General features: G+C 40.8%; 1 protein-coding gene across 2 annotated transcripts in view; it reads right to left on the bottom strand.

Moving 5' to 3' along the window:
• CHCHD3 (coiled-coil-helix-coiled-coil-helix domain containing 3) overlaps window positions 1-27008 on the bottom strand; it is a 127360-nt gene that overhangs the window by 83117 nt on the left and 17235 nt on the right. For both annotated transcript variants that reach the window (XM_069034234.1, XM_069034244.1), the window contains exons 3-4: window positions 24287-24371; window positions 9768-9912 (exon numbers count right to left, since the gene is read on the bottom strand). In XM_069034234.1, coding sequence (XP_068890335.1) covers window positions 9768-9912; window positions 24287-24371 — 230 coding nt within the window. The remainder of the gene's footprint in view (window positions 1-9767; window positions 9913-24286; window positions 24372-27008) is intronic.

The raw sequence follows: 27008 nt of genomic DNA, 5'->3' as shown, positions 1-27008 counted from the left end.
TATCCCATAGAAGTATTTCCTCACACCAAAATATTAAGTACATGAAGCCATTGCTGTGAGTCTGCTGGCATGACTTGAATATTTGGGATATTGGAATATTTCAGTTGTTTTACACACTGAAAGTGACTGGTTATTGCTGCACACAATAACTCTCTTCCCTCCCAGAAGATTTCCAAGCAGCTTTCTGGCTCTGAAGGCAGAAACCACCCAGAAGAAGGGTGCAGAAGTCCCTCACTGGGTTCTTCACAGGCTTAAAGACATAAATAAAGTTTGAAAGTCAACCTGTAACCTCCAAATGACTTTAGTTATTTTAATTCACACTCGCACTCTTCATGCTACACACTCCAACACTTCCCTCAGCCCAAAACACTCACCTGCACCTCAACCTCCTTTCTCAAAGTCATGGCTTTTTGCCTTTATGGATTTTAAATACCCTGATTTTGGAATGCAAGTGTTCAAGGTGTGTTAATGACTCGGAATTGTGACAGCTGCTGCAGAAACAAGCCCTTGGCTCCAGCACAGCCCCATTAACCATCCATCAGAAACTACTCTGGATTTGCTCATTTATTACTCCTGCATGGCCCAAGGGGGGAAAAGGGGGAACAGCAAGACTTTCTTCCTCTGAAGCAAAATCATAAACCACTTACTTATCTTAATGTCATGATTCCCACTGTTTATCTGCATGATAATTAGGAAAATGAGAAGTAATGAAGTTTATTTATTTATTTATAAGCGTGATTTGAATTCAAATCTCTCTCAAAAAAGACACTGCAGTATGTTACTATGTTATCAGAGGGGTGGATTTTCCAAACTCAACTAAGTTACTAGAAGTAACGAGACAAGAAATATTATCACTCTGTTTTGCCTCAGCTCCCCCAAATTTATGGTGACAAACTTCACCTGTGTGAAACTTCTGCTTTCAAAATTAAAAGTTTTGTTGGCTACTTGTTGAAATCAGGTATTGTGTGAAATGGAAGGTGCCTCCTTGTCTTTAAATCTTTATATTATTTACACAAAGCAAAGTTTATTTTTGTTCTCCATTCGGATTCCCCAAACACCCAGCTGTACACACAAACACTGTCACAGCATCAGGTCCTGGCAGGAGGTTGAATTGCCAGCTCCAAAGCCCCCTGCACTTTGCAGGGCTGGGGTGACTTGCTGTGCAAATAAAGACCCTCAGCCTTCAGAGGACTGGGCTATCAGGAGAATAATTCTTCTTACTCAAGTAAGAAGGTGTTTTAACATCCCCAGTTTATTAACCCTCACATTAAACTCTTCCTTTCTTTAAAAAATGGAGGCAGAGTAGTTTTTTGTCCAGGCACATTGTGGTACAGCTACCACAGGACAAATCATATGAAAAACACTTGATAGGACTGAAAAATTTCTTTACATTTATATAAAACGCCCCCAAAACCTACAGACTTCACTATGACATTCCACTTTTATCCTCATCCTCTCCCTGAAATATCCTTTTCAATTGATTGGAGTACACCTGCTTTAGATGTAATGGCACCTATTGCTACAGCACTTGAGCACATCAATATATTCCAGACAGCCACTGATATGAAAAGATACTAAAAATATATTTTAAAAACCCTTAAAATTACATTAAAACATAAAATTACATTTAAAAAGGACTTCTCTCAGGCTCTTCTCCAAGCTGAGCAAGTGACCTCAGCCACTTCTGAAAACAGCAGTAAAACAAACTGCCTGATTTCCATCCCCTCTGTCCACCAAACCACGTAAATCTGATCATTCAACCCAAAATGAGGATAACCACAGCACTCTAAAGGAGCTACAAGTGAATATATCCCTACCCAAAATCAGCTTAATCTCAGAGCAAAGAAATATTGAATAAAAGCCAGCCTGAGAGAGACCCGGGCGATTGTTTTGTTGAGTGGAGGAGCCTTGCCTGCGCTGCGCTTCGAGCCTCGTGTCAAATGAACACGTTTTAATCCCTTGCATGTATTTGTAGCATGTCACGTACAAGGACAAGCCTTGACAAGGCTTTGATTTGGTTTTTGTTGTGTCACACCACTGGCAGGGTGTACATGCTCCAAAGGCCCACAAGTAATCAAAAGGAGCCTGCGCTGGAATATTGATGTGGCGGCATCGCGCTCCAAGAACGGTATTTAAAACACGCTTTCCGTGCTACCTCCAGGGCAGAAACAAGACTGCTCCCTGAAAGAGGGGAAGGTGTGTGGAAAAAGGGATTATTATCCTTACTTTTTGCCCATGCATGACAAGGAATGATGATATTCATTTGGGGAGATAGCACGGCAATTTTGTTACCATTCAATAAAAAGGGAGTAGCACGAACAAATTGGTTAATGAATGAGGGAGGAGAGAGCAGAGTATTATGCAGTGAATCTATAAAAATGAACTCAATTTGAATTCAACCCAAAGAACAAATTGATGGAGCAGCAGGCTTTGTAAAGCACTAGATCTTCATCTGAATGCCGAAATAACACAGTGATTAATTTTGCTTCAGTCAAATATCTTGGGGTTTGCTATATAAGAATTAAAAAATAACACGCTTTAAATGCTGCTTGACTATCAAAACACATTCACCATTCAAAAAGAAATCTTAAAGAGATAAATGCTCCTTCTCTGTACTTTGCTTGCCTTCAAAATTCTCATTTTACCGTGTTTTTCCTGTCTGTCAAACTTTGACACGGAGGGAAAAAAAAAGCCATTAAGTGTTACATACAAGAATTATAAAAAAAAAATACATCTATAACATGTTGCCGAGTGAAAAGCTGAAGGAAGGAGAAAATTATTTCTATTGTTCCACTGAAACAAATATTCTGAATGTCAGCATGGACGTTGCAAAGGGAGACAGAAGAGAGACCCAGGTAAAGGCAACTTCTGGTTCCCAGGCCCTTCATGGCAATTTCAGAGAGGAAAGAAAACATTTATTTACCATTTTATGTGACAAATCACACTGGGACTCCAACTCCAGCACCGAGGGTACCACCACCCACAAGCCATTTTAAATTCTTTCTACTGTTTACCTCTATCAAGGTAGGGGGGAAACTGTTCACTTATTAATTTTAGACATCAAATGGGTTTCACTTCTTCAAGGCCAGGTAAGAAAATCACTTATGATTGCACATATGTGATAGGCAGCCCCTTTTCTTACTGGGGAAAAAAAAAACCCAACTTTATTTGCTCAGTAAGAGCTTCCTGCTCACGCAGTAGTTTCACATCATTTGTTTAAGATCCCATGAAAGACCTACCCCAAACACCTTAATTTCTATCCCAAACCCTTCAGTGGTGTGCCCAAACCCTTTGGCATTCAGTAGAAATGCCAAAAAAAAAAGAGGGAGAGAAAGAAGGAATGTGTGCCAGGAGAGACATAAACCAAAGGAGCAATATTCTGTTTATTCCAAGGAAAATGAGTGCAGTCAGTGCAGGGGAGCTGTTTATATTCCAAATAGCAATGTCTTGCTGATTGTATCCCACTTCCTTCTCTAAAAAAACAACCAGACCTCTTTACCCAAAACCAAGCACACAAAAAATGATAGATCCCATCCTCAGTATCCCAAAATACCTTCTTCTTCCTGTCTTCTATGACAGGAACAACCAAATCCAGGTTCCTCTTGCCTATAGCAAGAAGAGTTTTTGCTGCAACAGAACTGCTACTTCTAAGCCACAAAAACATCACAAAATAACCATGTACATAGGCCTAAATATGATTTTATGAGTGAAACTCCCCAAATCTCCACTTTCAACGAGGTTTCATGAAACATTTCTGCTTTGTAAATCATAAAACTGAACAAGAGACAAAACAACTGTCAGTAGATTTAATTTTGTACCATGTGCTTCCCAAACCTTAAATCTCATGGTCAAAATGAGCCTTTAGTATTTTTACTGCCATAAATTGTGAATTACAGTCTCTGCTCATGCTGGTACTTCTCTAAAAGCCCTCCCTGCACCAAGCAATCCTGTTTAGCCTCAGGCTGTGTAGTTTACCTCAAATTATTTCAGAATCATCTAAAAAGATTCATTTTTCCATTAAAATGATGAATGAGCTAAATGAGGTATGTAATAAATACCGCAGGTTTGTAAACAGACTTTTCTCCTGAGAACTAATGCCTTAACTCATTTAGTGATTCTTCCCCCTGGTATTTCCTAGTGAAGTCATCCTGAAAATATGGTTTGTCCAGGTCTGGTTGGGAAGAGCAGGAAGGGTCAGGATTTAATCTGTTTATGGAAAATAGGGAATGTCCTCTTGACAATGTTAATGAATTGAGGACAGGAGAAATAAAGGCAGCCCCAAAGGGGAGGTCATTGCCCAGCACTGACTGGGACCAGTCAGCCCAGGATGATGGGGAAAACACCAAACCAGTTCAGGCACAGAGGAGCAAAAGACTCCATTTTAACAACCTGTATTCAATTATGACAACAGGTCAAATTTCCTCCTCACATAACTCAACACACTTCAGCTCTGATAGGGCCAGGAATGTATTTTGTCTATTGATTTTAGGGCTCAGAGAAGTAAAAGAACTTCACATCTCAAACAGGATTTTGCTAAGGAAAAAATCTCCAATAATCTGATTATCACAGTGACCTAAAGTGCAAAAAAAAAGTGCTATTTAATATAAGGATACTTCCACCAATCGATTTTTTTTTTTTTTTTTTGAGCAAGGCATTTTTTGATAGAACTTCTTGTGCAGAAAATCATTTACAAAACGAGATTCCTCAGCACCAACAGATTTCCCCCTCAAACAGGTGCTTCAATGAAAGCCTGGAACAACACATGGGGAAATAGATATAATTGCATTAGTATGGATACAGACTTCTAATGATAGCAATAATCAAATTTTAATGTTCTGGTTACAGCACATGAACAGAACAATATTTCTGTGCCTCTTCAAAGGGAAATGAGACTTTAATGTCATTGGCAGCTCAATAAAACCATTTTCTAACATGCAGGCTCCTAATGACAACTCGTTTCAGTCCAGACAGAGGAGCAAATGTGTTCACAGTAAACTCCAGGTCATTATCAGGAGATGGAAATACAACAGGTCCCCTGCACTTTGGATAACTATTGATTTTTTACTCCATATTCTCCTCATCTTACCCTGACTTTCATAGTGACTCAAGTGATGGAACATCAATAAGCTATTTATGGCAAAGCCACCACATTGAAAGCCACTTTACAAGACCGTGCCCAACTCAACTAGGCCCAATTTTTAGATTTGCAGCAAAAATCTCCAATAATTAATGTGGCAAAGAACAGCTCTATGTGATAAAATACAATAAAAGTACTGTTGGAGCCATCGTAAGGACCTGCAACTTCACCCTTTGCTGCAGAGAACCACACCAGCACCAAAATTCTTTATGGCTGGGCTGAAATCAAAGATTTGATTTATTCTGAAGCCCTCTTTCAAGAGGGATGGGCCAAGAAAAAACATCATATCCATGCTAAGAGTGTGTGGGGAAAAAAAGAAGTATTTCTGACCAGCTGCAGTTCTCGAGGATGACTTCAAGCACTGGATGCACTCTGGTGAAATCACACTGACATCTTTGCAAATGTCACATCTCTGGAGCAAGGAAAGCTAAAGGTACAAAACCACCTCGTTTGGTGGCAGGGCCAGTTCAAGCAGTTCTCATTTTCCCCCCCTGACAATTGCCCTGCACACACACACTGCCATTTCCCTTTTGGAGTTGTTACAAAGCAGATTGGCTGCATTTAGAAAAGGCTCCGGGATGGGTTTGTAAAGCATTTGCCTCTGTTCAGATCTGCACTGACACGACAGAAAAGGAGAACTGCAGAGAAGAAAAGAAAGAAATTCTTCATCACCAAAGCACCCCTTGCACCCAGCCCTGATGTACTGGGAGCCCTGAAAACGTGCCAGGAAACAGCCCTGCAGACAGGGGGGAAAGCAGAGGGGGAAAAACCCAGGATAATCTTGGAATTATAGAATGGTTTGGGTTGGAAGGGATCTGAAAAATCATCTCATTCCATGGACAGGGACACCTTCCACTATCCAATGGTGCTCTAAGCCCCATCCAGCCTGGCCTTGGACACTTCAGGGATGGGGCATCCAGAGTTTCTCTGGGAAAACTGTGCCAGGGCCTCCCCACCCTCATTCTTCCCAGGTCTGCTCATTTCAGGATCAAACATCCCACAGACAGAAATGGGGAGAAGCTAGAGGAGACCCAAGACCTCCCTCGCTCTCCCAGCACCCAGAGTCTCCCTGGTATCACTTTTCCAAGACATGACCCCAAAGCTGTGGGATAAGGAAAGCCAGGCTGTGTCCAAAACACTCCCAGGCAGTGGCATTTAAAGGACTGCTAAAGGAATCGACAGCAGCTGCCTTCATTTCTGCTGAGTTAAGCACCAACAGTTGATTCAATCCTCCCACTGACTCCACAAGGGATTTCCAGGGCTTGGATTGGGGTCTGGAAATTCAGCTCTAAACAGTAATTCTGAATTTTGCTGGTACAAATGTCAGAATCACTGACTTGGATCGCCCCAAAATACATTTTTGCAGGAGCTGACATCCCACCAGCCACGTGCCCATCCCCCTGAAGTGAGGGCACTTCCTGGGACATGCCACAGCACAAAAGTAGCTCAGGTATTAACACATCATTTCATCCTCTTTTCTTCTCCTTTGTATAAAGAGCTAATTCTAACTTTTGGGATGTTAACACTACAAATTTCTTCTTTCTGAGGTTATAACCATTATGGTCTTAAAAGTTGTTTAAGAATGGAAAATATGACTTCATTTTATGTCTATTTATTAAAACCTGAATTAGCACCCTTTACGAAGGAAAACTAGAATTCTTCCTTTCTCACCACAATTTCTTTTCCTTTGCACTCTTTAAACAATTTAGCAGCAGCAAAGGAATTTATTTTGCTACTGACATTTCAGGAACACTTTTGCTGTTCTCCAAAAAGAGTCTGACAAATCAAATCTGGGCAACACAAAATACAAACCAGATGCAGCAGTTTACCAGAACACAGAATTACTCACAGTACCTGACAAAGGATACACAGAGATACATTTCCCTGTGGTACAGATTTTAAATTCAGCTTGGATACAGGAAATAAATGCACAGGTAGGGTAGGCAATGAAGCCAAAGAAATAAAATCTGACCAATTACAGGAAAATAAGGGAGGTGACTCATAGGATTTGCAAGGAAGGTGAGAATTACTCAATATTTTCATATTTAAGGAAACAAACAGACAAAAACTTCTTGCTATTTTGATATCTTACAGTAGGCACTTCAAAGAATGAAAAACCTACAGTGGCAATGGCAAATCTGCAGGGGTGATAAATTTGCACCCAAGAACCACCAGATATTTTCAAATTTCGCAGATGGAAACAGGAAGATTGATCAAAACTAAGATGACACAACTGCTAACTTTGATATTCTAGAGCAAGTGAAAATTAACCAGAAAAATAACTAAATAAAGCAGTTTCATAGCCATAATAAGGAATTTCTCTTGCATTTGGCTCAGGAGAAACTCATCTTGTGCTTCCCAAAATCACAGAGCTCACCACAGCAGGGAGAAAAAGATGCAAACCCCCAGTAATTATGCAAATAATAGTCCCCATTATAAATCTTCAGCTCCTCATTAGCTCCAGGCCACAAAACCCTTATCTCTCCCACACAATATTAAGAATCCAAGGATTTAAGGCATATAACTGAGGCTGTACCTTGGTCATAATTCCTTTCCCTTCTCCTTTGTTCCCGTGTTTTACAATGACAAAATATTAAACATTTGTTTACAACACTGAAATTATTCTTCAACAATAACGTTACCACAGAGGTGGAAAAGCATCGAGAAATGGCTGGAAAAGATACCAAGACTGAGGTGGAATTGGTTTGGGTTTAAATTGGGATTTGGAAAAATAATATGAATATCAGATTTTAACTCCCTCAGCACAGATGAAGATTTGCCTATTGAAGTGATTGATTACTAAGTTACCAACCCATAAACTTAAAAAACCTTGGATTTTATTCCAGATTTAGGATGGCCCAACAAATATTTATGTTGCTGCTGACATAAGTAATTCCCATTAATTTTCATAGCAATGCTCACATAAAGTATTTAAAATGTCTTTTCCTTGTAAATACCAATTTCTTCAGTATTTACACTCAAGTATATTTAGATTTTTAAGGCATATTCCCATCTCAGAGAATAATGATTATTGTTAGAAAGAAGATTCAATAGAGGCTCACTACAACAAGTAAACACTCTATAGAAGAAGTTATAAATCTGTCAGACTTTTGAAATGGACTGAAATGTATAATGTCAGTTTTCTGAGGAAAACAGCCAACCATATGTTCCAATTTCCTTGTCAGGAAGGTTTGATACATCAGCTCTAATGAGAGATGATTCTTTTAAACAGAATTTTCCACTGAGCTGGTTCCAAAGTTGGAAACTGTGGCGGGTTGGGTTTGTAACCGGGCAGAAACACCAATTTAGTGTAGTGGTTTGGTCTCTTCTTGCTCGTGCTATGAAAACAGTATCACACCGAGACAGCCACCCACTTCCAAATATTGCTCAGTCCATTTAGGAAGAGGAGTCTCTCCCTGCATGCGAGTCCCTTCCCCCAACTTGCAGCTTTTCCCACAACTGCTTTCGAGGGTCCACTCTTGAAGTTTTTTGGGGTACAATTTTAAGGTTGAACCGTTCAGAAACAAAAAAAAAAAAAGAGGCCCTTCTCCTTCCCTGGGAGCAAAGGGTCTTCCTGATCTTCATCGTTAGGACTATCTCTGGGAGCATCTCTAGGAATTGAGGTTTTCTCCTTTCCTGTTTGGAGCAAAAGTCCTCATCTGGTCCATCTCTAGGGACTGAGGTTTTCTCCTTTCCCATTTGGAGCAACAGTTCTCATTTGGTCCATCTCTAGGGACTGAGGTTTTCTCCTTTCCCATTTGGAGCAAAAGCCCTCATCTGGTTCATCTCTCCCTGTCCAAACTTCTCATGAAATTACAGCTGCATCAGCATCTGCCTATCTCAGCGCAGGTGCTTTTGCTTACGAGTTGAACACTCCACCCCCCAGATCTTCATGAAATTACAACGGGATACTCTGATATATCATAGCTTTACAACAGAATTTCAGCTTTAAGCATCTCCTCTCTCTCTCTTCCCTCAGGTTTTCAGCTCTTCACAGCAATAAAAGGGTTAATCTCACCTCGGCCTTGCAGCTTTGCAGCTGGAATGTTGAATTTTTCTTATCGCAGTGGAGGGGGGGGGGTGGGTTCCAAGCCGCTCCGGCTGCCCACGGCAAGGCAGTGGGGGGGGGTTCCACGGCTGGAACAGGCCCATGGCTCCAGGCTGGCCGTGGCCCGGCCCGGCCTGGCCCAAGCAGGGCCTGGCCGGGCCCGCTGGCCCCTGCACGGGGCCTGCAGCCACCTGTCCCAGCGCCGGAAACGAGAGAGAGCTTGGGGGGAGTTTGTCTATTCTTAAGTGTGGATCACAGAGGCAGTCACAACTTTAAGTGGCTTAAAGAATTGTCCATATTCAAACTGGCCACTGATAGGTTCTATCAGGTCCCAGAGGAAGCTGTAAGCACCCCTTAGCAAGGATATCCCTTCCGGGACTATGCTTGCTAACCCATGACAGAAACATTCAGTAAAACCCTTTAAAACAGAGAGATCTGACCAAAATAAAATGACAGGCTGCTACCTAGTAATGAAAAAATAAAGAATTAATGAGAAGCTATCTGCTTTCCTCTTCTACCAACAGGCTTGAGGAGAGAGTTGCTTGGAAAATCAGAGATTTCTGTAAAAGTCTGAGGACTTACAAAGCGCTGAGCCTTCTGCCGCTCCTCCTCCGTGGCCGCTCTCTCCCTGAGGATGGCTCGAGTCAGGTGCTCATTTGAGGAGATCCTCTCCCGTTCCAGGAGTTTGCCAAACTCATCCCGAACGTACATTTGTTCTTGTTTCAACCTACAGGAGATGCAGGGAGATTTAGATAACAGAGATTTAGATAAATTTAGGAATTTACTTTCCAAATGTAGTTTCAAAGCAGAGCAGTCACTTTAAAAGCAGTCGTAGAAATAGTTTACTCTTGGCTTTTTAAGACACATAAATACAAATATTCACTAAAAGAATCCAGAAGTTTATTTCGTATTGAAGTATCAAAATCTGAATACACAAAAGTTACAGGTCTTGCTATCACTATTCATTACATCATATAAATTACAACTGATGCAAGAACATATATTTATTTCTAACTAACATTTAGAGAACTCTGTTGGTTGGCTGGGTTTTTATCTGGTTTTATGGAACCATTTTTTCCAGGCAGATCCTTTTCCCACCAGCCAGCAGGCACTCAATTTCCACCTAAAAGCTTTCCTGCACTGAGAAAGTGCCTTCCTCCCTCTAAACACACCATAAACTCAAGGACTTCATCTATTTCCCAAGCTCCAAAAAGATCGAAGAACCATAATCAACCTTTCCCAGCAATTTGAGAGGAGGAGAGAAAATAGTTATTGAACTTGTTGCAACAGAGTTAATAAAGGCAACTTCAGGCCCAGAAAATCCTCAATATTTATATGTCACAAGCCAGAAATAGATTTGAAACCTTCGGTGGAGTACTTGAGACAAGCACACTGTGTCTCATTTTCATGGAAACGTTCCGAAATCACTCAGTGAATAAAACTTGTGTTGTGATACCGAGCACTGAACTCAGAGCAGTAATGGAGCTATGAAACACTGGGTTTCAAATGGATTTTTTTTTTTTTTGAGAGTGATGGAGAGGAAGCTTCAATATTCTCAGTGCATTTATCTGTTGTCAAGGGAGCTCTGGAGAACAAATCCTAATGAGTCGGGTCACTTTGTAAAAGGTACCAGCATTAGAGTACATTAGATTCTTCCCCAGGGAATACATTTAAGTGAGGTAGGGAGGAAAAAAGACAATTACAAGATGTATTACTTCTGTGCTCAGCTCCAACCCTCTGAAACGCAGCAACCAACTGGGAATCTTTATAAAAGTTTATTAAGCTGCATCTTCAATTACTCCAGCAAAAAAAAAAAAAAAAAAAAGTCAGATTATGCAGACATGGACCAAATTCCATTAAGTGATTTCCCAAGGTCCCCCAAATTATTCCAGCAGGATTGATATAACAAATCCTTCATACAATCAATGGCACAGTCAAAACATGCTGGTTGTCTTTTGGATTGGAGAAATCATGTTTTGTCTAAAAAGGAAAGAAGTGTCAAAATAGAAGTCTCAGCAGCTTTTTCTGGTGAGCAACAGAGAGAGCATTTAATGCTTCTCGAGACTGAGGGAAGATCCTTCCTCATCCTTCTTGGATTTGACCTCCTGCAAGTGGTTTTTCCTTAAAAATGTCTCTTATTATGCTGCTGTACATAGCTGAGCAATTAAAGGATATGAAATATACTTTACATACAGAACAGCTGAAAAATCCAGCTAAAAGTTTCCACATTATAACCTCAGAAAAATTAAAAACCAAAAAAAACCCACCTCACAAACGAACAAAAAACACCAAAAAACCCCAAAACAAAACAACCCCACAACACTCAGATGTTTACATTTAATTCTTCTTTTTATTAATTCTTCTTCACATCAAATTAGGTCTTTACACCTTCTTCTTCCTAATCTCTCATTTAAATCTAGCTCAGGACACGCAGGGCACCTCAGTCAAAGAAAATTCTACATCACCCATTTTACTGCTTGGGTTTTTCCTCCCTTCTCTTTCCTTGCAGTCTATTATAAAAGAAAATTAAACTATTTCATGATCAAATTTTATACAATTTAGGCCAAAAAGGAACTTTTTTATGCCCAAGACTGCCTTGCTCCTGGCAGCACCTTCAAGCAAAAATTTCAAGTCTTTTTTCACAACTCTCACCCTCACTTGTGTGACCACGATCACACAACACAAGTTACATTCCCAAAGCACCCACCAAACTTTCATTTAAGGCAACTTTTACTCACCAAACAAAATTCCTAAACAGTCATCTCAACTGATTGAAATTCAGCAGAGTTTTTAACAAAATAAGCAGGATTTTGAAGTAATTTTCATTTATTTGAGTTCCATAATTGGGTGGCTTGTAGGAGCTTAATGAAACAAACACTCGGCAGATCCCGCTGATCGCAAACACTCGCCTGCATCAACCTCCAGTAGGTTTTTTTCCTTGGCATTACAAATTCATTTTTCTGGCATTCAGCATGTACTGAATAAAGGCAAACATCAGCTGGATCTACAGTAATGAATGATATTATCTAGGCCGAAAAAAAAAAAAAAATTAAAAATAAAATAGAGAGAGGCACCTCTGCAATTTGTGAGGAGTTAAACAGCACAACTTGTCACTACTCCAGGAATTCCACAGGAATTCTTCAAGTGACATTTTTAATTACAGCAGATATAAAGGCTCAAGATAACGGTTCTCATGTTTGAGCACAGAACTCCAGACAACAGAGAGTGTTCCACTGATCATTTATACAAAAAGGATGTTAAAAAAAGGTGCTGAAACAGCAGAAAACGCTGCTGGCTATACATTTTCCCCCATAATTGATATCTTTTTGAATAAAATCCTTCTAAATAATTATGAAATACTGCTTTAAGAAGTATAGAGTGGCTGATTTAATGAAGTGTGGCATGCAAGGCAATCACTTCTCATGGTGCTATCGGAAAACACACATAAAGCATTAAGAAGCAGCTCCAGTTAAAGTCTGCGTTAACACTTCACAATATTTCATTTCTCAACTGGTTTATAGCACACAACCAACACAAAAAAAGCAACAATTCCTGCCTTTCCCTAGCACTGTCACAGAGAACTTCAACACTTTTAACTTAATGCTGTGAAGAAAATTTATGTATCTGTATTTTTTTGTAAGAGGCTGGGTAAATCCTGATAAACCAACCACCAAGGATTTAGGGATCTCAGAAGATTTATTCCTGTCAGAGGGGCATAACAAGAATTTGGGCATTTTCGTTATCACATTATCATATTTAGGCTCCACTGTAAGACAAATTTTTGACTGTTTTAGTCCTGAAGTCGCTTTAATCAAAACAAGGTTTGCTGTACATTTCAGCTCTAAATCAGATTTGGCTCACGCTGAACACAAAAGCCACCATGTCACCTCAAGGAGCAATCATACAGCAAAAAGAATTCTGGAAGATACTCCCAGATATATATAAATATGTAAATATATAAATATGTAATTACATAAATATATAAATATAGGCCTATTTTTGTTAATTTAGATTTGTTTGAGATGTGGGCAGGAGGTACAGAGTGATACATGTGATCAAACCACCCATTCCAACCACCTCTCAAGCAGAGCTTCAGACTAAAGACAAAATACTTCACCAGAGTAACATTTCTGCCTCTACATTCCACCTTTTTATTCCTATCTTTTCCTTCCATAAAAGCAAGGAATGTGGGATTTTAGTGGCATTTGTTATTAACCAGCTTTTGAAGTAAATATGAATGTCCTACATGCAACATTAAGCAAAAGAGAATCTACCTGTGACTACATCAAATATTTCTGAACATTATCTAAGACAGCCTGAAATGCTTAACCCACATCTCTTAAAATCAAATAATAACAGCAGCATAATAACACAAAGCAAAACAACAGGAAAAAGAATTTCTCAATTAAGCAATGACTTACAATTCATAACTGACAACCCTGATATCAAGTCCAACAAGAGAAGCCAAATATAGACTGGCTCCACTTTCCAAATAGAAATTAGAATTTGAAACATAGAAGTAGAAATTTAAGACCCAAACAAGAAAGCATCTCTGAGGGCCAAGAAATTTTCTCTATCACAAGAAATACAAAAATACACTCTGATAAAAAAAGACTGATAAAACTGTGCTGCACTCCAAGAAGTCTCCATCCTTTTCACATGCATTTTTAAATTAAGTTGAAGAAAAGCAAATTGTTAATTTTGCCATGTGGATTTATGGCCCAGGACTCTCCTTCTGCCCAGCACGACCCCTGTTAGCCACAATAACAAGATGAGTAATTTAATTCTAAACCCACAAGAATTCCCTTTTGTTTACTTGAAAATATCCATTTTTGTTGTTCTTGAAAAACACCTGCAGATGTTAATTAAGGAAAAAGCACCTTATAATTCAGAGACAACAGCAACACACTGAGAAAAGCTGAAAAATATTAGTTTTGTGCTTTGATGGCCACTTCATGGTTTATTCTACATTAATCAAGAATCCATAGAAATCCAAAACAGGCAAACAATGCTCTTAGAGAAATATAGTGATTTGTCATTTCCAGCCCTTATTTCCAGATATTGGAAATTTATTACACTATCAAAGCCTAAGCATTTCCTTTTTGCTATTTTTTCAGGGCAATGATTACTTGCCAGTTGTTTTATCTTTATTACAGTCTCCCAGCTACACAATCTGATGGATCTGTGGCGTTCCAAGATAAACTCACTCAAGCCTAAAGCATGAACCGTGACATTTTTCATTACTTCCAACCAAGGTAAAATCAAAATATTCCCTGTTCCAAAGTCCACTGTCAGGAAAATCATCCTGTCTTCTATGAATTAGGGAAAAATTTAACAAGGTTATCATTCTATACAGAACCCAAAAACTTACTCCAACTGGAGGTAAGATACAACACGAGGAAGATTCCACAGGTTTTCTGCTTCCCTGGACCCCAACAAGCCATAATTCCTCCTGACAGACTTGCAGAAGATCCCAAAATGTTCTGAACAATGTGTTTAGGCCACGTTGCAATATTAATGACCGAATAATGTTTGTGAGTGCTGAGTTTCAATATTTCATGAGCACAACGCGGGATGCGCCACGAGAAGCCGCCGCTGGAAATCACCGGGGCTGACGACGGATTTGAAAGGATGTGAGAGAAGTCAGGAAAACATCTCCAAGCTGAGCTGAGCTTTGAGAGGTGTGAAATGGAGATTTCTCTGACTCCATTTCACCTGTCTGCAAAGTCACAGAAACTACCTCAAGTTCATCTGATTTTACAGAAACATAACTAAGGACAGAGGTAGGGAAACAAATTACCTGAAAGGTCAAGTCTCAGACAACACAAAAAATTCTTCAAAACTGAAGTTTCTACTACTGTTCACTCATTAAAAACATTATTCTCCACTCACATAAGACTTTGCACAGCACAGGTGACAGGAGCTGTTCCTAACATTAGTAGCAACCATATTCTTAACACCTGTTCTACAATTCCACTTTAAAACATTTCAGATCACTCAAATACTAACAGAAAATAGCATTTTTCTTCACCTTAAAGCCATGGTGTCAAAAGTGCATTTTGCCTTCAAACTTTTGGTGCTCCTGTTGCTCAGGCTGGAGCAAAGGAGGCTCCAGGGGGACCTTGTGGCTCTGCACAAGTCCCTGACAGGAGGGGGCAGCCGGGGGGGTCGGGCTCTGCTCCCAGGGAACAGGGACAGGAGAGAGGGAACGGCTGGGCCAGGGGAGGGGCAGAGTGGATTTTAGGGAAAATTCCTTCACAGAAAGGATTGTCCGGCCCTGGCAGAGCTGCCCAGGGAGTGGCGGTGTCCCCATCCCTGGAGGGATTTAAACAGTTTGAAGATGTGGTACTTGGGGACACAGTTTAGTGGTGTCTTGGCAGTGCTGGATTAATGGCTGGATTCAATCTTAAAGGAATTTCCAGCCTAAAAGATTCTCATAGAGATACAGCAAGGCAAACCCCAAATGCTGAAGCTTTAAAATCGTAGGGATATAAACTCAAAATAGATCACTCAGCTCATCAAACCCAGATTTATCATAATTTCATGAGGGCTTAGTGCAAAACCAGTCAAATGTGACGACAGGGACCCAAATTGGCCCTGCTTTACCCACCACAACCAGCACCATTAAAACTCTCTGACAAATTCATCACAACTGACCAAGAGTTCTCATGACTCCAGTGCAGGCAGAAGAGGGAAGGGATCACACTTCTGAGCAATTATGCTTGAACTTCACATTATTAAATTTAATGAGAACTCCGCTGCTTTATTCCATATCCACTTCTTCCTCAGGGTGACTGCTCCTCCTTAACATTTGCCATACATGCATATGAATTAGTCCTTGATTCATTACACATGGTACTGAGAACAGTAAAGTGATTCCTACACTGATCCCTGAGCTGCCAGTGACCTTTTCCCACCACATTAACTCCTCCCTCAGCTTTGGTCCATCCCACACTGCCACACAACTCCTACAGGAGTTTGGGACACATCCAATAGCAGTGACAAGGAGGGCAAGGGATCAGGGAATTCTGATCTTTCTTTTGGCTGAACTCCCACCTGGAGTTCTGTGTCCAGCTCTGGGACCCTTAACATCAGGAGGACGTGGAGCTGCTGGAGAGATTCCAGAGGAATCCATGGAGCTGCTCCCAGGGCTGGAGCCCCTCTGCTCTGTACCAGGCTGGGAGAGCTGGGGGTGCTCACCTGGAGAGGAGAAGCTCCAGGGAGAGCTGAGAGCCCCTTGCAGGGCCTAAAGGGGCTCCAGGAGAGCTGCAGAGGGACTGGGGCCAAGGCATGGAGGGCCAGGAGCCAGGGAATGGCTTCCCAGTGCCAGAGGGCAGGGCTGGATGGGAGATTGGGAATTGGGAATTGCTGGCTGGGAGGGTGGGGAGGGGCTGGAATGGAATTCCCAGAGCAGCTGGGGCTGCCCCTGGATCCCTGGGAGTGTCCAAGGCCAGGCTGGACATTGGGGCTTGGAGCAGCCTGGGACAGTGGGAGGTGTCCCTGCCCCTGTGGAATGAGATGATCTTGAAGGTCCTTCCCTGTGGTGGCCAGTGAATCTAAGTTACAATGGACAGAGAGTTTTCAGTGGGACAAGTCCCCAGTACCACAGGAACCACTTCATGTTAGGGTGGCCAAAAAGGCTTCTTCTCCTGGGATGCTTGTTCTGTTCTGTTAATCTACCCCAGTTTGGATTCCCCAGTTGCTGTCAGCCTCTACCCCTCGTCACTCCCCCAGAGTTCCCCATTGCTCCCCGTTCCCTGCTCCCACCTTTTCCCTGGATAAAACTGTGAGCTTTGGGATCATGCTGGTATCTGCCTCTGCACCCTTGGACAGTGCAGCAGCAATAAATGCTCCTGGTGGAACACACACAAACGCCCTTCTGGACTCTTTGCTACCGACTGTAGCACTGAACCCACCCGTGCTTCTGTGGGGGCACGCGGGACCCCGCAGAGCCAGGCAGGGACGGTGCTACCTCCCAACCCAAACCATCCCATGGTTCTACAACTCAATGATGTCTGTTCTCAAACCCAAGCAAACACTGAAAATACAAATACAGTTTTAACAATATTTTCCACCTTGTCCCACGCAGCCATCACTGCCTCTGTTACACCCTGTTTCAGACACCAGACTTGTCACATCACCCGAACACCGAGTCCAAGCAACACCATTCATCCAGCAGAACACCCTCATTGTCTTCTTTCCCTTTCCCAGCTGCTTCCCAACCCCAGCATAACATCTGCCAATGGAAAAATCCTTGCTAACGGCCACATGATTTTATGTGCCAGTCCTTGATCAGAAGATCCAAGACGCTCATTTCAAAACTCAAGTTATGTACTCAACTTACTCCAATTAATTCAATTTATCAACAGCACTCCATGGACAGCTTGTGAACACTCAGAGCAACAAGGACACTGACTCTGGGCAATGGTTGAGCATTCTTGGAGATTCCGGAGTTGTGGGGGTGGTTTTGGGGCAGTGTTTGGTGTTGGAAGGAGGAGGGGTAAGGTTGGTTGAGGGGATGTTGTAATTACACTTCATGAAAGTGTAAATTTTAAAATATGTGCATATAAATCAGTATTACAGAGACAAAACCAATGAGCCAATTCCTACCTTTATGCCAGAGGCACGTGGAGAACCTGAGTCAGAACTGTAGAACTGCTTTACATAATTTGTGTATGTTTAGCTATCCACATAACTCCACTTGGAATTACTTTCCAACTTAATATCCTTCCCCTTGGGACCTGCAAAAGCAGTCCTGGAATTATGACAACATTAATTATCCGTTAAAATGAAGTGACAGTTAGAAAAATTTTTATTATTATTATTTTTAAGTGTTTCTCTGCTGTGTCTGCTCATTTGCTGCTTTTCAAAATGAAAAAGATCAGCAGTTTGAAAGCAAAGGTTTGTTTAAAATTGCCAGGGGGGGGAATAGTTTTCGTCCTTCCTACCTGAATCTGAAACTTTGAAGCAGGATTATTTTTGTGGATGCTCTCTCACTGGCTCCAAGTAATTTTCCCATCTCTCCTAGAAATAAACTGATCAAGATGAAGCTCGGTATCCAAGCTGTCAACTGAGATGGCAGGTTTTAAAATCCAAGTGAAAAATAATCCCTTGAAAATTTGGGTTTATAAAGGTAGGAGTGAATTATAGCTCTGCTTTCTCCAATTTCCACCTCCCATCTCCAAGATTCATCTCTCCATATCCTGAGAGCCAGACATAATGGTATTAATGGAGAATCAGAGCAGGAAATCTTGGAGAGTAACTCTGCTGTTGCCAAACACCTTTTTTCTTCTGAAAACAATAAAAGTTGAACAGGCTTCTAAGGCAATTTGATACTTCCCAACTTCATAAACATTTTTATGCCTCCTTGGCATAAAATTCACACACTAAACTTTCCTGGTTTTAAGAGCTGGAGGCCCAAAAAGGCACCACCTACAACAGCTCACCTGCTCACTGTACTTATTTTAGAGTTGAACCTCTGTTTAAATCCCAAATTCCTTCACACTTAATCCTGGCTTCTTTCCTCACCTGCAGAGGGACAGCCCTGCCCCAGCCTGACCCTCCTTGTTCCCTCTTTTCCTGCAACACAGCAGGAATTATCCCATAATCCTACAGACCTCAGGAATATCATGGCTACTGAGGAATAAATCCACTGCTAAATCTTTTACTAAGTGTGAGATCAGATGAGGGAAATGTCTGCTGAGAGAGGAGAAAAAATGTTGGGGAGATGGAATGGCTGGGAAGGAGGAACAGGAGGAACTCAAGATGGAAAAGTGATGCCAAAATCTGCTGCTGTCTCTGCAGCCCTGAGGCTGAAGGGGCCCTTTGGACATTCCAAGGAAAAAGGTTTTATTTTACATTTTTATAAAATTAGTTGCCCCTATAAAATCACCTTGCCATCCTCAGTGGGATTATCAGTTGGGATCTCTGGTTTTACAAAACCAGTGCAGCTTCTCTTGTCAGGAGATATTAAACTCTTATTTTTAACCTATCCCAAGTCAAAACAATTACAATCACTTTTACTGCTTCAGAGTATTCCCAGCTTTCTCTCTATCAGCAGCAGAGAAGATGGAGTTTTCTAGACTCTTTTTCCACTTAATCCAAACAATACCAGCAAGTCCCTGTGGCAGAAGACAAAATAACAACTATTTCCTAAAAAGGAGCTTTTTGTTCCCCCTGAAGACAATCTTAGAAGAAAAAGCAGGTTTCCCAATTCAACATAGCTGATTATCTGGGAAAACATCATCATTTAGGAGGAAAAGAATACTTTGAAGAAGTTTTCACCCAAATTAATTCACTCCTCATGAACTGCAATGTTCCTCATACCTTTACCTCACTGAAATATTGAACGAATATTGTAAATAAATCCATCATTTTCTTTTCCCCTTGTTCTCCATACCTATGCCAGGAAACTGGAATAAACATGCCATTAAAACAGAAATCAATAGGAAGTTTTAAAGTATACACTAGCACAGAAAGGTCAAGCCCCAGTATTGATTTTAATATAACAATTTTGGTGTGCAGTTTCCCAAAGGCTTCTTGTGCAATACTCTTCTTCATTCTTCTCTCACTTCACATTTTCACATTGAATAGGTTCTGCACCAACTCTTTACTCCAGGTTTACTAAGAGCTCATTGTTTATTCAATGTACTGCTGAGATATGACAAAAAAAAGGTTGGGGGGAAGCACTCAGAGCATCAATGAAACCCCAGAGTGATAAGCAGTTATTTCCAGACCCTCCCTGCAGCACAACAACAAAACAAATTTAAAAACACTCTAATGGTTCCAATTTTAATAACCTACCACAGAGAAACTCTCTGCACCAGGGTGGAGACAAAGCTGATTTAGAGTTTAAAATGATTGTCCTGAAACAGATGAGGATGTCACAAATACAGGTTGCAATAAAATGTCCAGCTGATGACAGATAAAATGTCCCACCTTCTGGAACCCAGAGATGAGAATCCAGCAATCCAATGCCAGGGAATGCTTGATGAGCTCTGGTCTGCATTACTAAAGGAAAGGATTTTTCATGCACTTTTCAAGAGAAAAGTTACCCAAGTTTGACCATCTGGTCACAGGTGATGAGATGGTAGAGACAGAAAAAAATCAGTTATCAAAAGCCACCACAGAATCCTGGAGTGATTTGGGTTGGAAGGACTTTAAAGCCCAGCCAGTGCCACCCCTGCCATGGGCAGGGACACCTCCCACTGTCCCAGGCTGCTCCAAGCCCCAATGTCCAGCCTGGCCTTGGACACTGCCAGGGATCCAGGGGCAGCCCCAGCTGCTCTGGGAATTCCATTCCAGCCCCTCCCCACCCTCCCAGCCAGCAATTCCCAATTCCCAATCTCCCATCCAGCCCTGCCCTCTGGCACTGGGAAGCCATTCCCTGGCTCCTGGCCCTCCAGCCCTTGGCCCCAGTCCCTCTGCAGCTCTCCTGGAGCCCCTTTAGGCCCTGCAAGGGGCTCGCAGCTCTCCCAGAACCTTCTCTTCTTCTCTCTCGTACCTTAAACATTTTTAGAACAGAGCTGGCAGCAGAGTTACTGAAGGGCCACCAAAGCAAACCAAAGTCTTTTTTTAAGCCCTTCCCTGCCTTAAAATTCCTCCTTACACCAGGGATTTTCCTCTAAGAAACAAACCCTGGAATCACAGCACATCATAGGACAGTCATGAGCAAACTGCACAGGGACAGATTTTTGGCATACCAACATAATTCCAGGGATGACTATATTGAAGCCTTGAACAAAATACACTTCCTGCACTATTGAAGGCACTACCATGCAGAGCAGTTTGCAAAATCACCTCACTCTACATAAAATTAATATTTGCCCCGTGCCAAATCATATTTAAGAAGTGAAAGCTGGGAAACACTTGCCAAGCAAGAAACTGAAACCCCTCTCCCAAATATCATTAGCCTGAGTTAAATGATTAGCAAAATAAATAAGACTGGAAATCTCTCTGATTTTCAAGAGGGGAAAAAAGGCAAGTCATCATTCAGGAATGTTCAATTTCCATAGGAAATCACATCCATCACTTGCCTCCGAAGCAGTGGTTTGTATATTTTAGTGGAGGAATCCAGCACTCTGATGAGGTTGGCAACACCTAAAATTTTATCATTATGCTGATGATAGAAGTTGTTCCTTTTGCTGTCTCAAAAGACTTTTTCTTTTGCCTGCACTTTTCCTAAAGCAAACCTGAAAAACAGATTTACTGAGCACCATCAGTGTCATGGAGCCCAACAAATGAACAGCTTTACATCCAAGGACAAAGTTAATGGATGGAGTGGATAAACTTCCATTCAGCTCTCTGATGGGAGAAGGGAAATTACCTATTTCCCTCATGCCTGTTCTCAAGGCCAGAAAGTTACAAATTTTCTCATTTTCTTGGGAAATTAAAAAAAAAATGCTAAACATTTGCTGAGCTTGTCTAGAATAAGCAGGGTAAAAGCAAAATTCAAGTTATTACCTACTGGTCCATTGAGTCGTGTGGATTTCTCTTATTGTTCATAATTCTTCTCTTAATTATCATTTATTGCCTGCCACCACTGTCAAGCCCAAGTTTTTGTGTCCATCCCCTCATTTTTATGTTACCTTGAGTATCACTTAAGGCTGCAGCTCTGACACATTAACTGCTCACAGTTACTATTGCAGACACTGCAAATTCTGCTGTAAATCAATGATAATCAATTTTCTAAATGAACTTTTCGAAATGAAAATGCTTCTCAGATGAAACATTTCAAAATGTTCAAAAACCAAAGTGAGGAACAGAACTTGGGCTGAGACAAAGGAGGAGTGAAGTGGAATCAGTGCAGAATTTTGGATATATATTCTAAGGTGGGTTTAAACCATTACTTTATTAATTATTCCAAGTTCTGTTTAACAGGAGCTATAATTGATGTATTGTCAGTGAGTTGATGGCATTAAAATACAATTTAAGAGTCTTTCTTCAGCTCCAATGCCCAAAATAAGCACAAATTTTAACTTTATATAGAGCAGCCCATCTGTACTGTGTATGGATGTGTGAACAAATAATTTATCTGCAAGTTAAGATTTCTTCCCTTCACAGTCTGAAATGAGTAAAATACATTTTGCAATCAAACCCAAATGTGGTCATACAGTGCTCACAGAACAGCACCAAAATCAGCTATTAGGCAGTTGGAATCAGACAACAAACAGTCAAAAGTTTCAGATATTTTTATGTTTAAATGTTATTTCATTTAAATATTGGGAAAAAACCCTGGTTTTGAGAAAGGAGTGAGAATATAAACATGTTAAACACACCATCTATGGTAAAACAATCCATAAGATGAATGTGGAGGTAAAAACCTTAATTTTTGTGTCACATCCCAACAGGATTTGTCTGCAAAGTAGTGGGTTATGAAATGAAATTGTGAATAAATCACAAGTGCAAGGCCAAGCAGTTTAAATGTAGCATATTGGGAACTCAGGTTTTTGTTCTGTTTTCCAACACTGCATCACTGTGTCTGTATTTATATTACAAATTATTATGGTTTATATCCCATGTTTCTTATTACCTGGAACATTCTGCACATACAAGACAAAAGAATTTATCTGAACAATGTGAGTTTCCTGAATGTTTTTAAAACACAAACCTCCACCAGAATTCAGCCCCTGAAGTTTTACTTATGAAAAACAACCTGCATCTTTTACAGTTGTTTCATCTAAGACAAAAAAAGCCTCCATGCTCTGTTTAAAAAGATTTTTATGATTGTAAATACTGTGTAAACATTATAACAAAAAATTCTTGCTATGGCTAAAAAACAACTAAATAAATCCAAACTACAAAATAAATAAAGCAGTAACAAGTTTTTGAGATTTGTCCTTTTTTTATCATCATCATTACTAATTTATTTTGATATTTTACCCAATCTGCTCCCTTTTTTTCACAGACTAATGCACAACCCCTGGAAGCTGAATTCTGGAAGGTACTGAAAGCAGCATGTGACAAAATGCTGAAGTTGCAAACCAAATATTTCCATGTTTTAATCCCATTTAGCTGAAGCCTTGAGCACTCAAGAAGCTCAAAAGTAACCCAAGTTCTCCTGTCAAAGCCCAGCTGAGGAGAGATTTCGCTGTAACTTATTGATTTCCTTTATTGCTGATGCAAAAAAAAAAAGAGAAAAGCCTGATTTTTTTTCCCTGGGACATTAATATAGTCCTATCTCATTATATACTCCATCAGCCTAACTCAATTAAATAACAGAATGCTGGGTAAGAAACAACTGAGATCTATGCAGACAGTTTAAGTAGTACTAATTACAGCCTAATTTTTTTTAATCCATCATAATGAGCCTTTCTCCCCATTTTCAGTGGAGGACAATATGCAAGTGCATATTTATACTCAGGGTGTTGTGTTATCTATTTACAACAATCACCAAAAGGAGAACTAAACACAGAAGTTCATCAGACACTAAAATTTCTAAATTTAAAGAGGAATTTTTAATTGCTAATAATGTCTCTGCCCAGGCTTTCACAGTCACTACAATCTCTGAGAAAAAAAAACGCCCAAGAAAGGAATATTGCAATATAAAGAAAGGAATATTTCAATAGACAGAAAGGAATATTTCAATAAACAGAAAGGAATCTAAAGGGTTTTACTGGTGTAAACTGGTTTAATACAGTATTTCACATATTCAAAGTACCTCAAAACATCCTGCAGCTCCCAGGAGTCTCCAGAATTCCCAGAAACCTCCAGAATTCCCATTTCTGCTGCTGTTCCAAGGTACCCTTGCTCAGCCCCCGGGGTCCCAGGGACCCCACCCCTGCTCTTTCTGTCTCTGCAGCACAAAGTGATTATTTAGGCTCCAGAGAAATCAGCAAAGCTTGAGCTTAAAAGGCTGCAAAAAAGCCCCACTCAGGAGGTCAGAAGGGATTTAGAGCAACAGTTTGGATCAGCTCTTACAAGGAAATTCCAGCTCATTTGGTGTTGAACATGGATTTAATATCCAAACCCACTGCAGCCCCCAAAGCTCTCACAGCCAGTTTGTCTTGGGGCACAGAATTCAGCTGTTTCCAGCAAGCAGATAAATAAAATAAAAGCATTAAGCCCAAGTTTGTTTGAAATACTGTTATTAATGAACCAACCTCCTCTTCTGAGCTTCAGGGTCTCTCCTGGCTCGTTCCAGTGCCAGTTCCTCAGCTATTCTTTTCTTCAGCTCTTCATCATTAACTGCAATTAAAAGAAAATTCAATGAAATGTTAACAGAACACAACTTATTCCCAATTACAGAAACAACTGCATAACAGTGCCCTCGATTGTTTCTTTTCTTTTTTCCACACAGCAGTTGGAGTTGCTTTCTTGTGGTTTAACCATCTTTGAAATTTTAGCACACCACCAGTGAGCCTTTAAAATTTTTTCTTATTAAACAGCTTTTCAATTAGTGCAATCTTTTGAAATTTGAACAACATGGACTATACGTTAAATTAAGTATTTTTCTTCAGAAATATGTCTTTGTAAAGTAAAGTAAAACCATGGGGGATGAGACAGAGACATAAACAGTAAAGTCATAAAATGCTGCTTTTCATTCATATAGAACAAAAAGAAATATCTTTGTGTAATGAATCAAGCATTTTCAGATGTATTTTACACAACAAAGCTCTTACAATGTCCTGAATATCCATATTTCTAGCTCCTAGACAAAGATTTTGCCCCAAATTCTCCTGCTTTTGTTTAATCAAGCAGATATGGAAAGAATGTTTCCTTCACTTAAGATTCTGTCAGATGAATCAATGAAAGTCTGGTTAAAAACAAAAAAAGGAGGGAAGCAATTACTTCAACAATACAAAAAAAAAAGGGAGAAAAGCTGGAGAGCCACCAATTCTACAAGGCTGAAAGATACCTACAAAACACCAAAATCCATCTTAATCCTAATCCTGCCTGGAATAAAGCCCTACCTACACTGAGCTGAACCTCTGCCGTGCTCTGGATTTCCAGCACAGGTGCCCAGGTAATTCCCTCATTCCTGGCTCAGTGTCCCCTCCATGGAAGCACAGAGCTCCAAGATCTGATCCCACCCCAAAACACCCAGGAAAAGAAAGCTGCTGAATCCCAGAAGGTGCCACAACCTTTGGGGCAGTGACAAAACCACTGCTAGGGGAGGTCAAGCCCAGGGAAGTTCATTTCAGGCACTGCAGTATCTGCATCTCAATAACCTGGAGCTGGATTTATCTGCAAAGATTATCCAAAATCATTATTCCACATTCCCATTATAGCTCAGACTCACAGCAATTCTACTCATCCTAAAGCAGCCTCACAAAAGAGTTTTATGAATGAATGAAGCAGCTTCATCAACTTTATGGGAGTCTTGGCCAACTAATCCAGTTATAAACATCTTAGGAAAAGCAGCAGGAATCAATATCCATCGTGCCAGGCCCAGGAAATGCTGAGATCACAGAAACACAGGGAAAAGTGGGGGGAAATCTGTGAGTTCCAAGTAAGACCCCAGCCTAAAAATATATTAAAATGAAAAGGGAGGGAAATATGAACCTTTGAACAGATCTCTACCACAAATCTGGGTGAAAAAGCAAGCCCCTGTTTTATTGGGATTATCTCAACTGACACGACAACATTAATTATCTTTTTCATCAGCATCTACATCATGAAATTTATGGTTCTGGTGTACAAAAGTGAGTACAAGAACTCCAACAGACCAGAGGATGGTTTATGTCATAATGAGGAAAGATTCGGGCACCAGCCAATAAAGACATTTGACCTTAACAATCAATTAGGCTGCCCATCGATCAGCTAAATACTAATAGGGAATAAAAGTGGAGCTATAGATCATTCAATAGAATTATTGTAAGATATAATTGGGTAGCTCCCAAATGGGAGCTTTATGATGTTTCAGTTTAAAAAAAAAAAATAATTGCAGTTCTACAAGGAGGAGGCATTTGTTCTAGGGCAAGAAGCATTTAAAAAGAGAAAAGGTAATTTATTTGAGAGAGGATCAGGAAAAGACTGTTTCTAGATAAAGCAGTAACATTTCTGATGGCCATCTCTGCTCACACTACTGGGCATTACAAACACACAGCTGACCACTGAACTACTGGAGAATGTTAAACCTGGGGGGTGCAAGACTGCTAAAATATTAATATATTATATTAAAAATTAAGTTTTTATTGCATAGCCATTCCCACCACCACCCCCTTTAATATTTGAAGCTCTTCAGGATACTGAAATCAGTGCCAACTTCATCCCAGAGCAGACAAACGGGGAAGATTTTCAGGCAAGTACATTTAGGATTTACTGCATCCCTGCTCCTACAGGAGCACAAAAAGTCACCCCCTGAGTGTGAGAGTGTTTAATGCACAGCTCCCATCACAAACCAATCTGGAGAGATGGGCAGTAATGGGAACACACTCCAAACCCCACAGTGCTGCAGCCAGGAATAGCTGTTCTGTCCCCTCAGCACACCATGGGGATGGGTGTCTGATTGGCACCGTTCACCTGGGATAATGGGAATGGAAAACCATGGGGATAATGGGAATGGAGCACCCCCAGCTGAGGCTGCACAATGCTCTGAGAGGCACCAAACTGCTCTGTGGAACAGCCCAGACACAGAATGGCTGCACTGGGTTTGTGTGGGCAGGGTTTGGTACCAGGGGCTACAGGGGTGGTTCCAGGGAGCTTCCTCCATGTCCAGCAGAGCCAATTCCAGCCAGCTCCAGGATGGACCCACCAGGCTGGGCCAACCAGGAATGGCGGTGATGCCTCTGGGATAATGGATTTAGGAAGAAAAAAAAAAGTTTTGTGCAGCTGGCCAGAGCAAAGCAGGGTGAGAACATGAGAGGAACAGCCCTGCAGACA

This window comes from Aphelocoma coerulescens, chromosome 1A, assembly GCF_041296385.1.
Source record: "Aphelocoma coerulescens isolate FSJ_1873_10779 chromosome 1A, UR_Acoe_1.0, whole genome shotgun sequence".
Lineage (NCBI taxonomy): Eukaryota > Metazoa > Chordata > Aves > Passeriformes > Corvidae > Aphelocoma > Aphelocoma coerulescens.
Note: the sequence above shows the minus strand (reverse complement) of the source record. Positions and strands in the feature narration are given on the sequence as shown.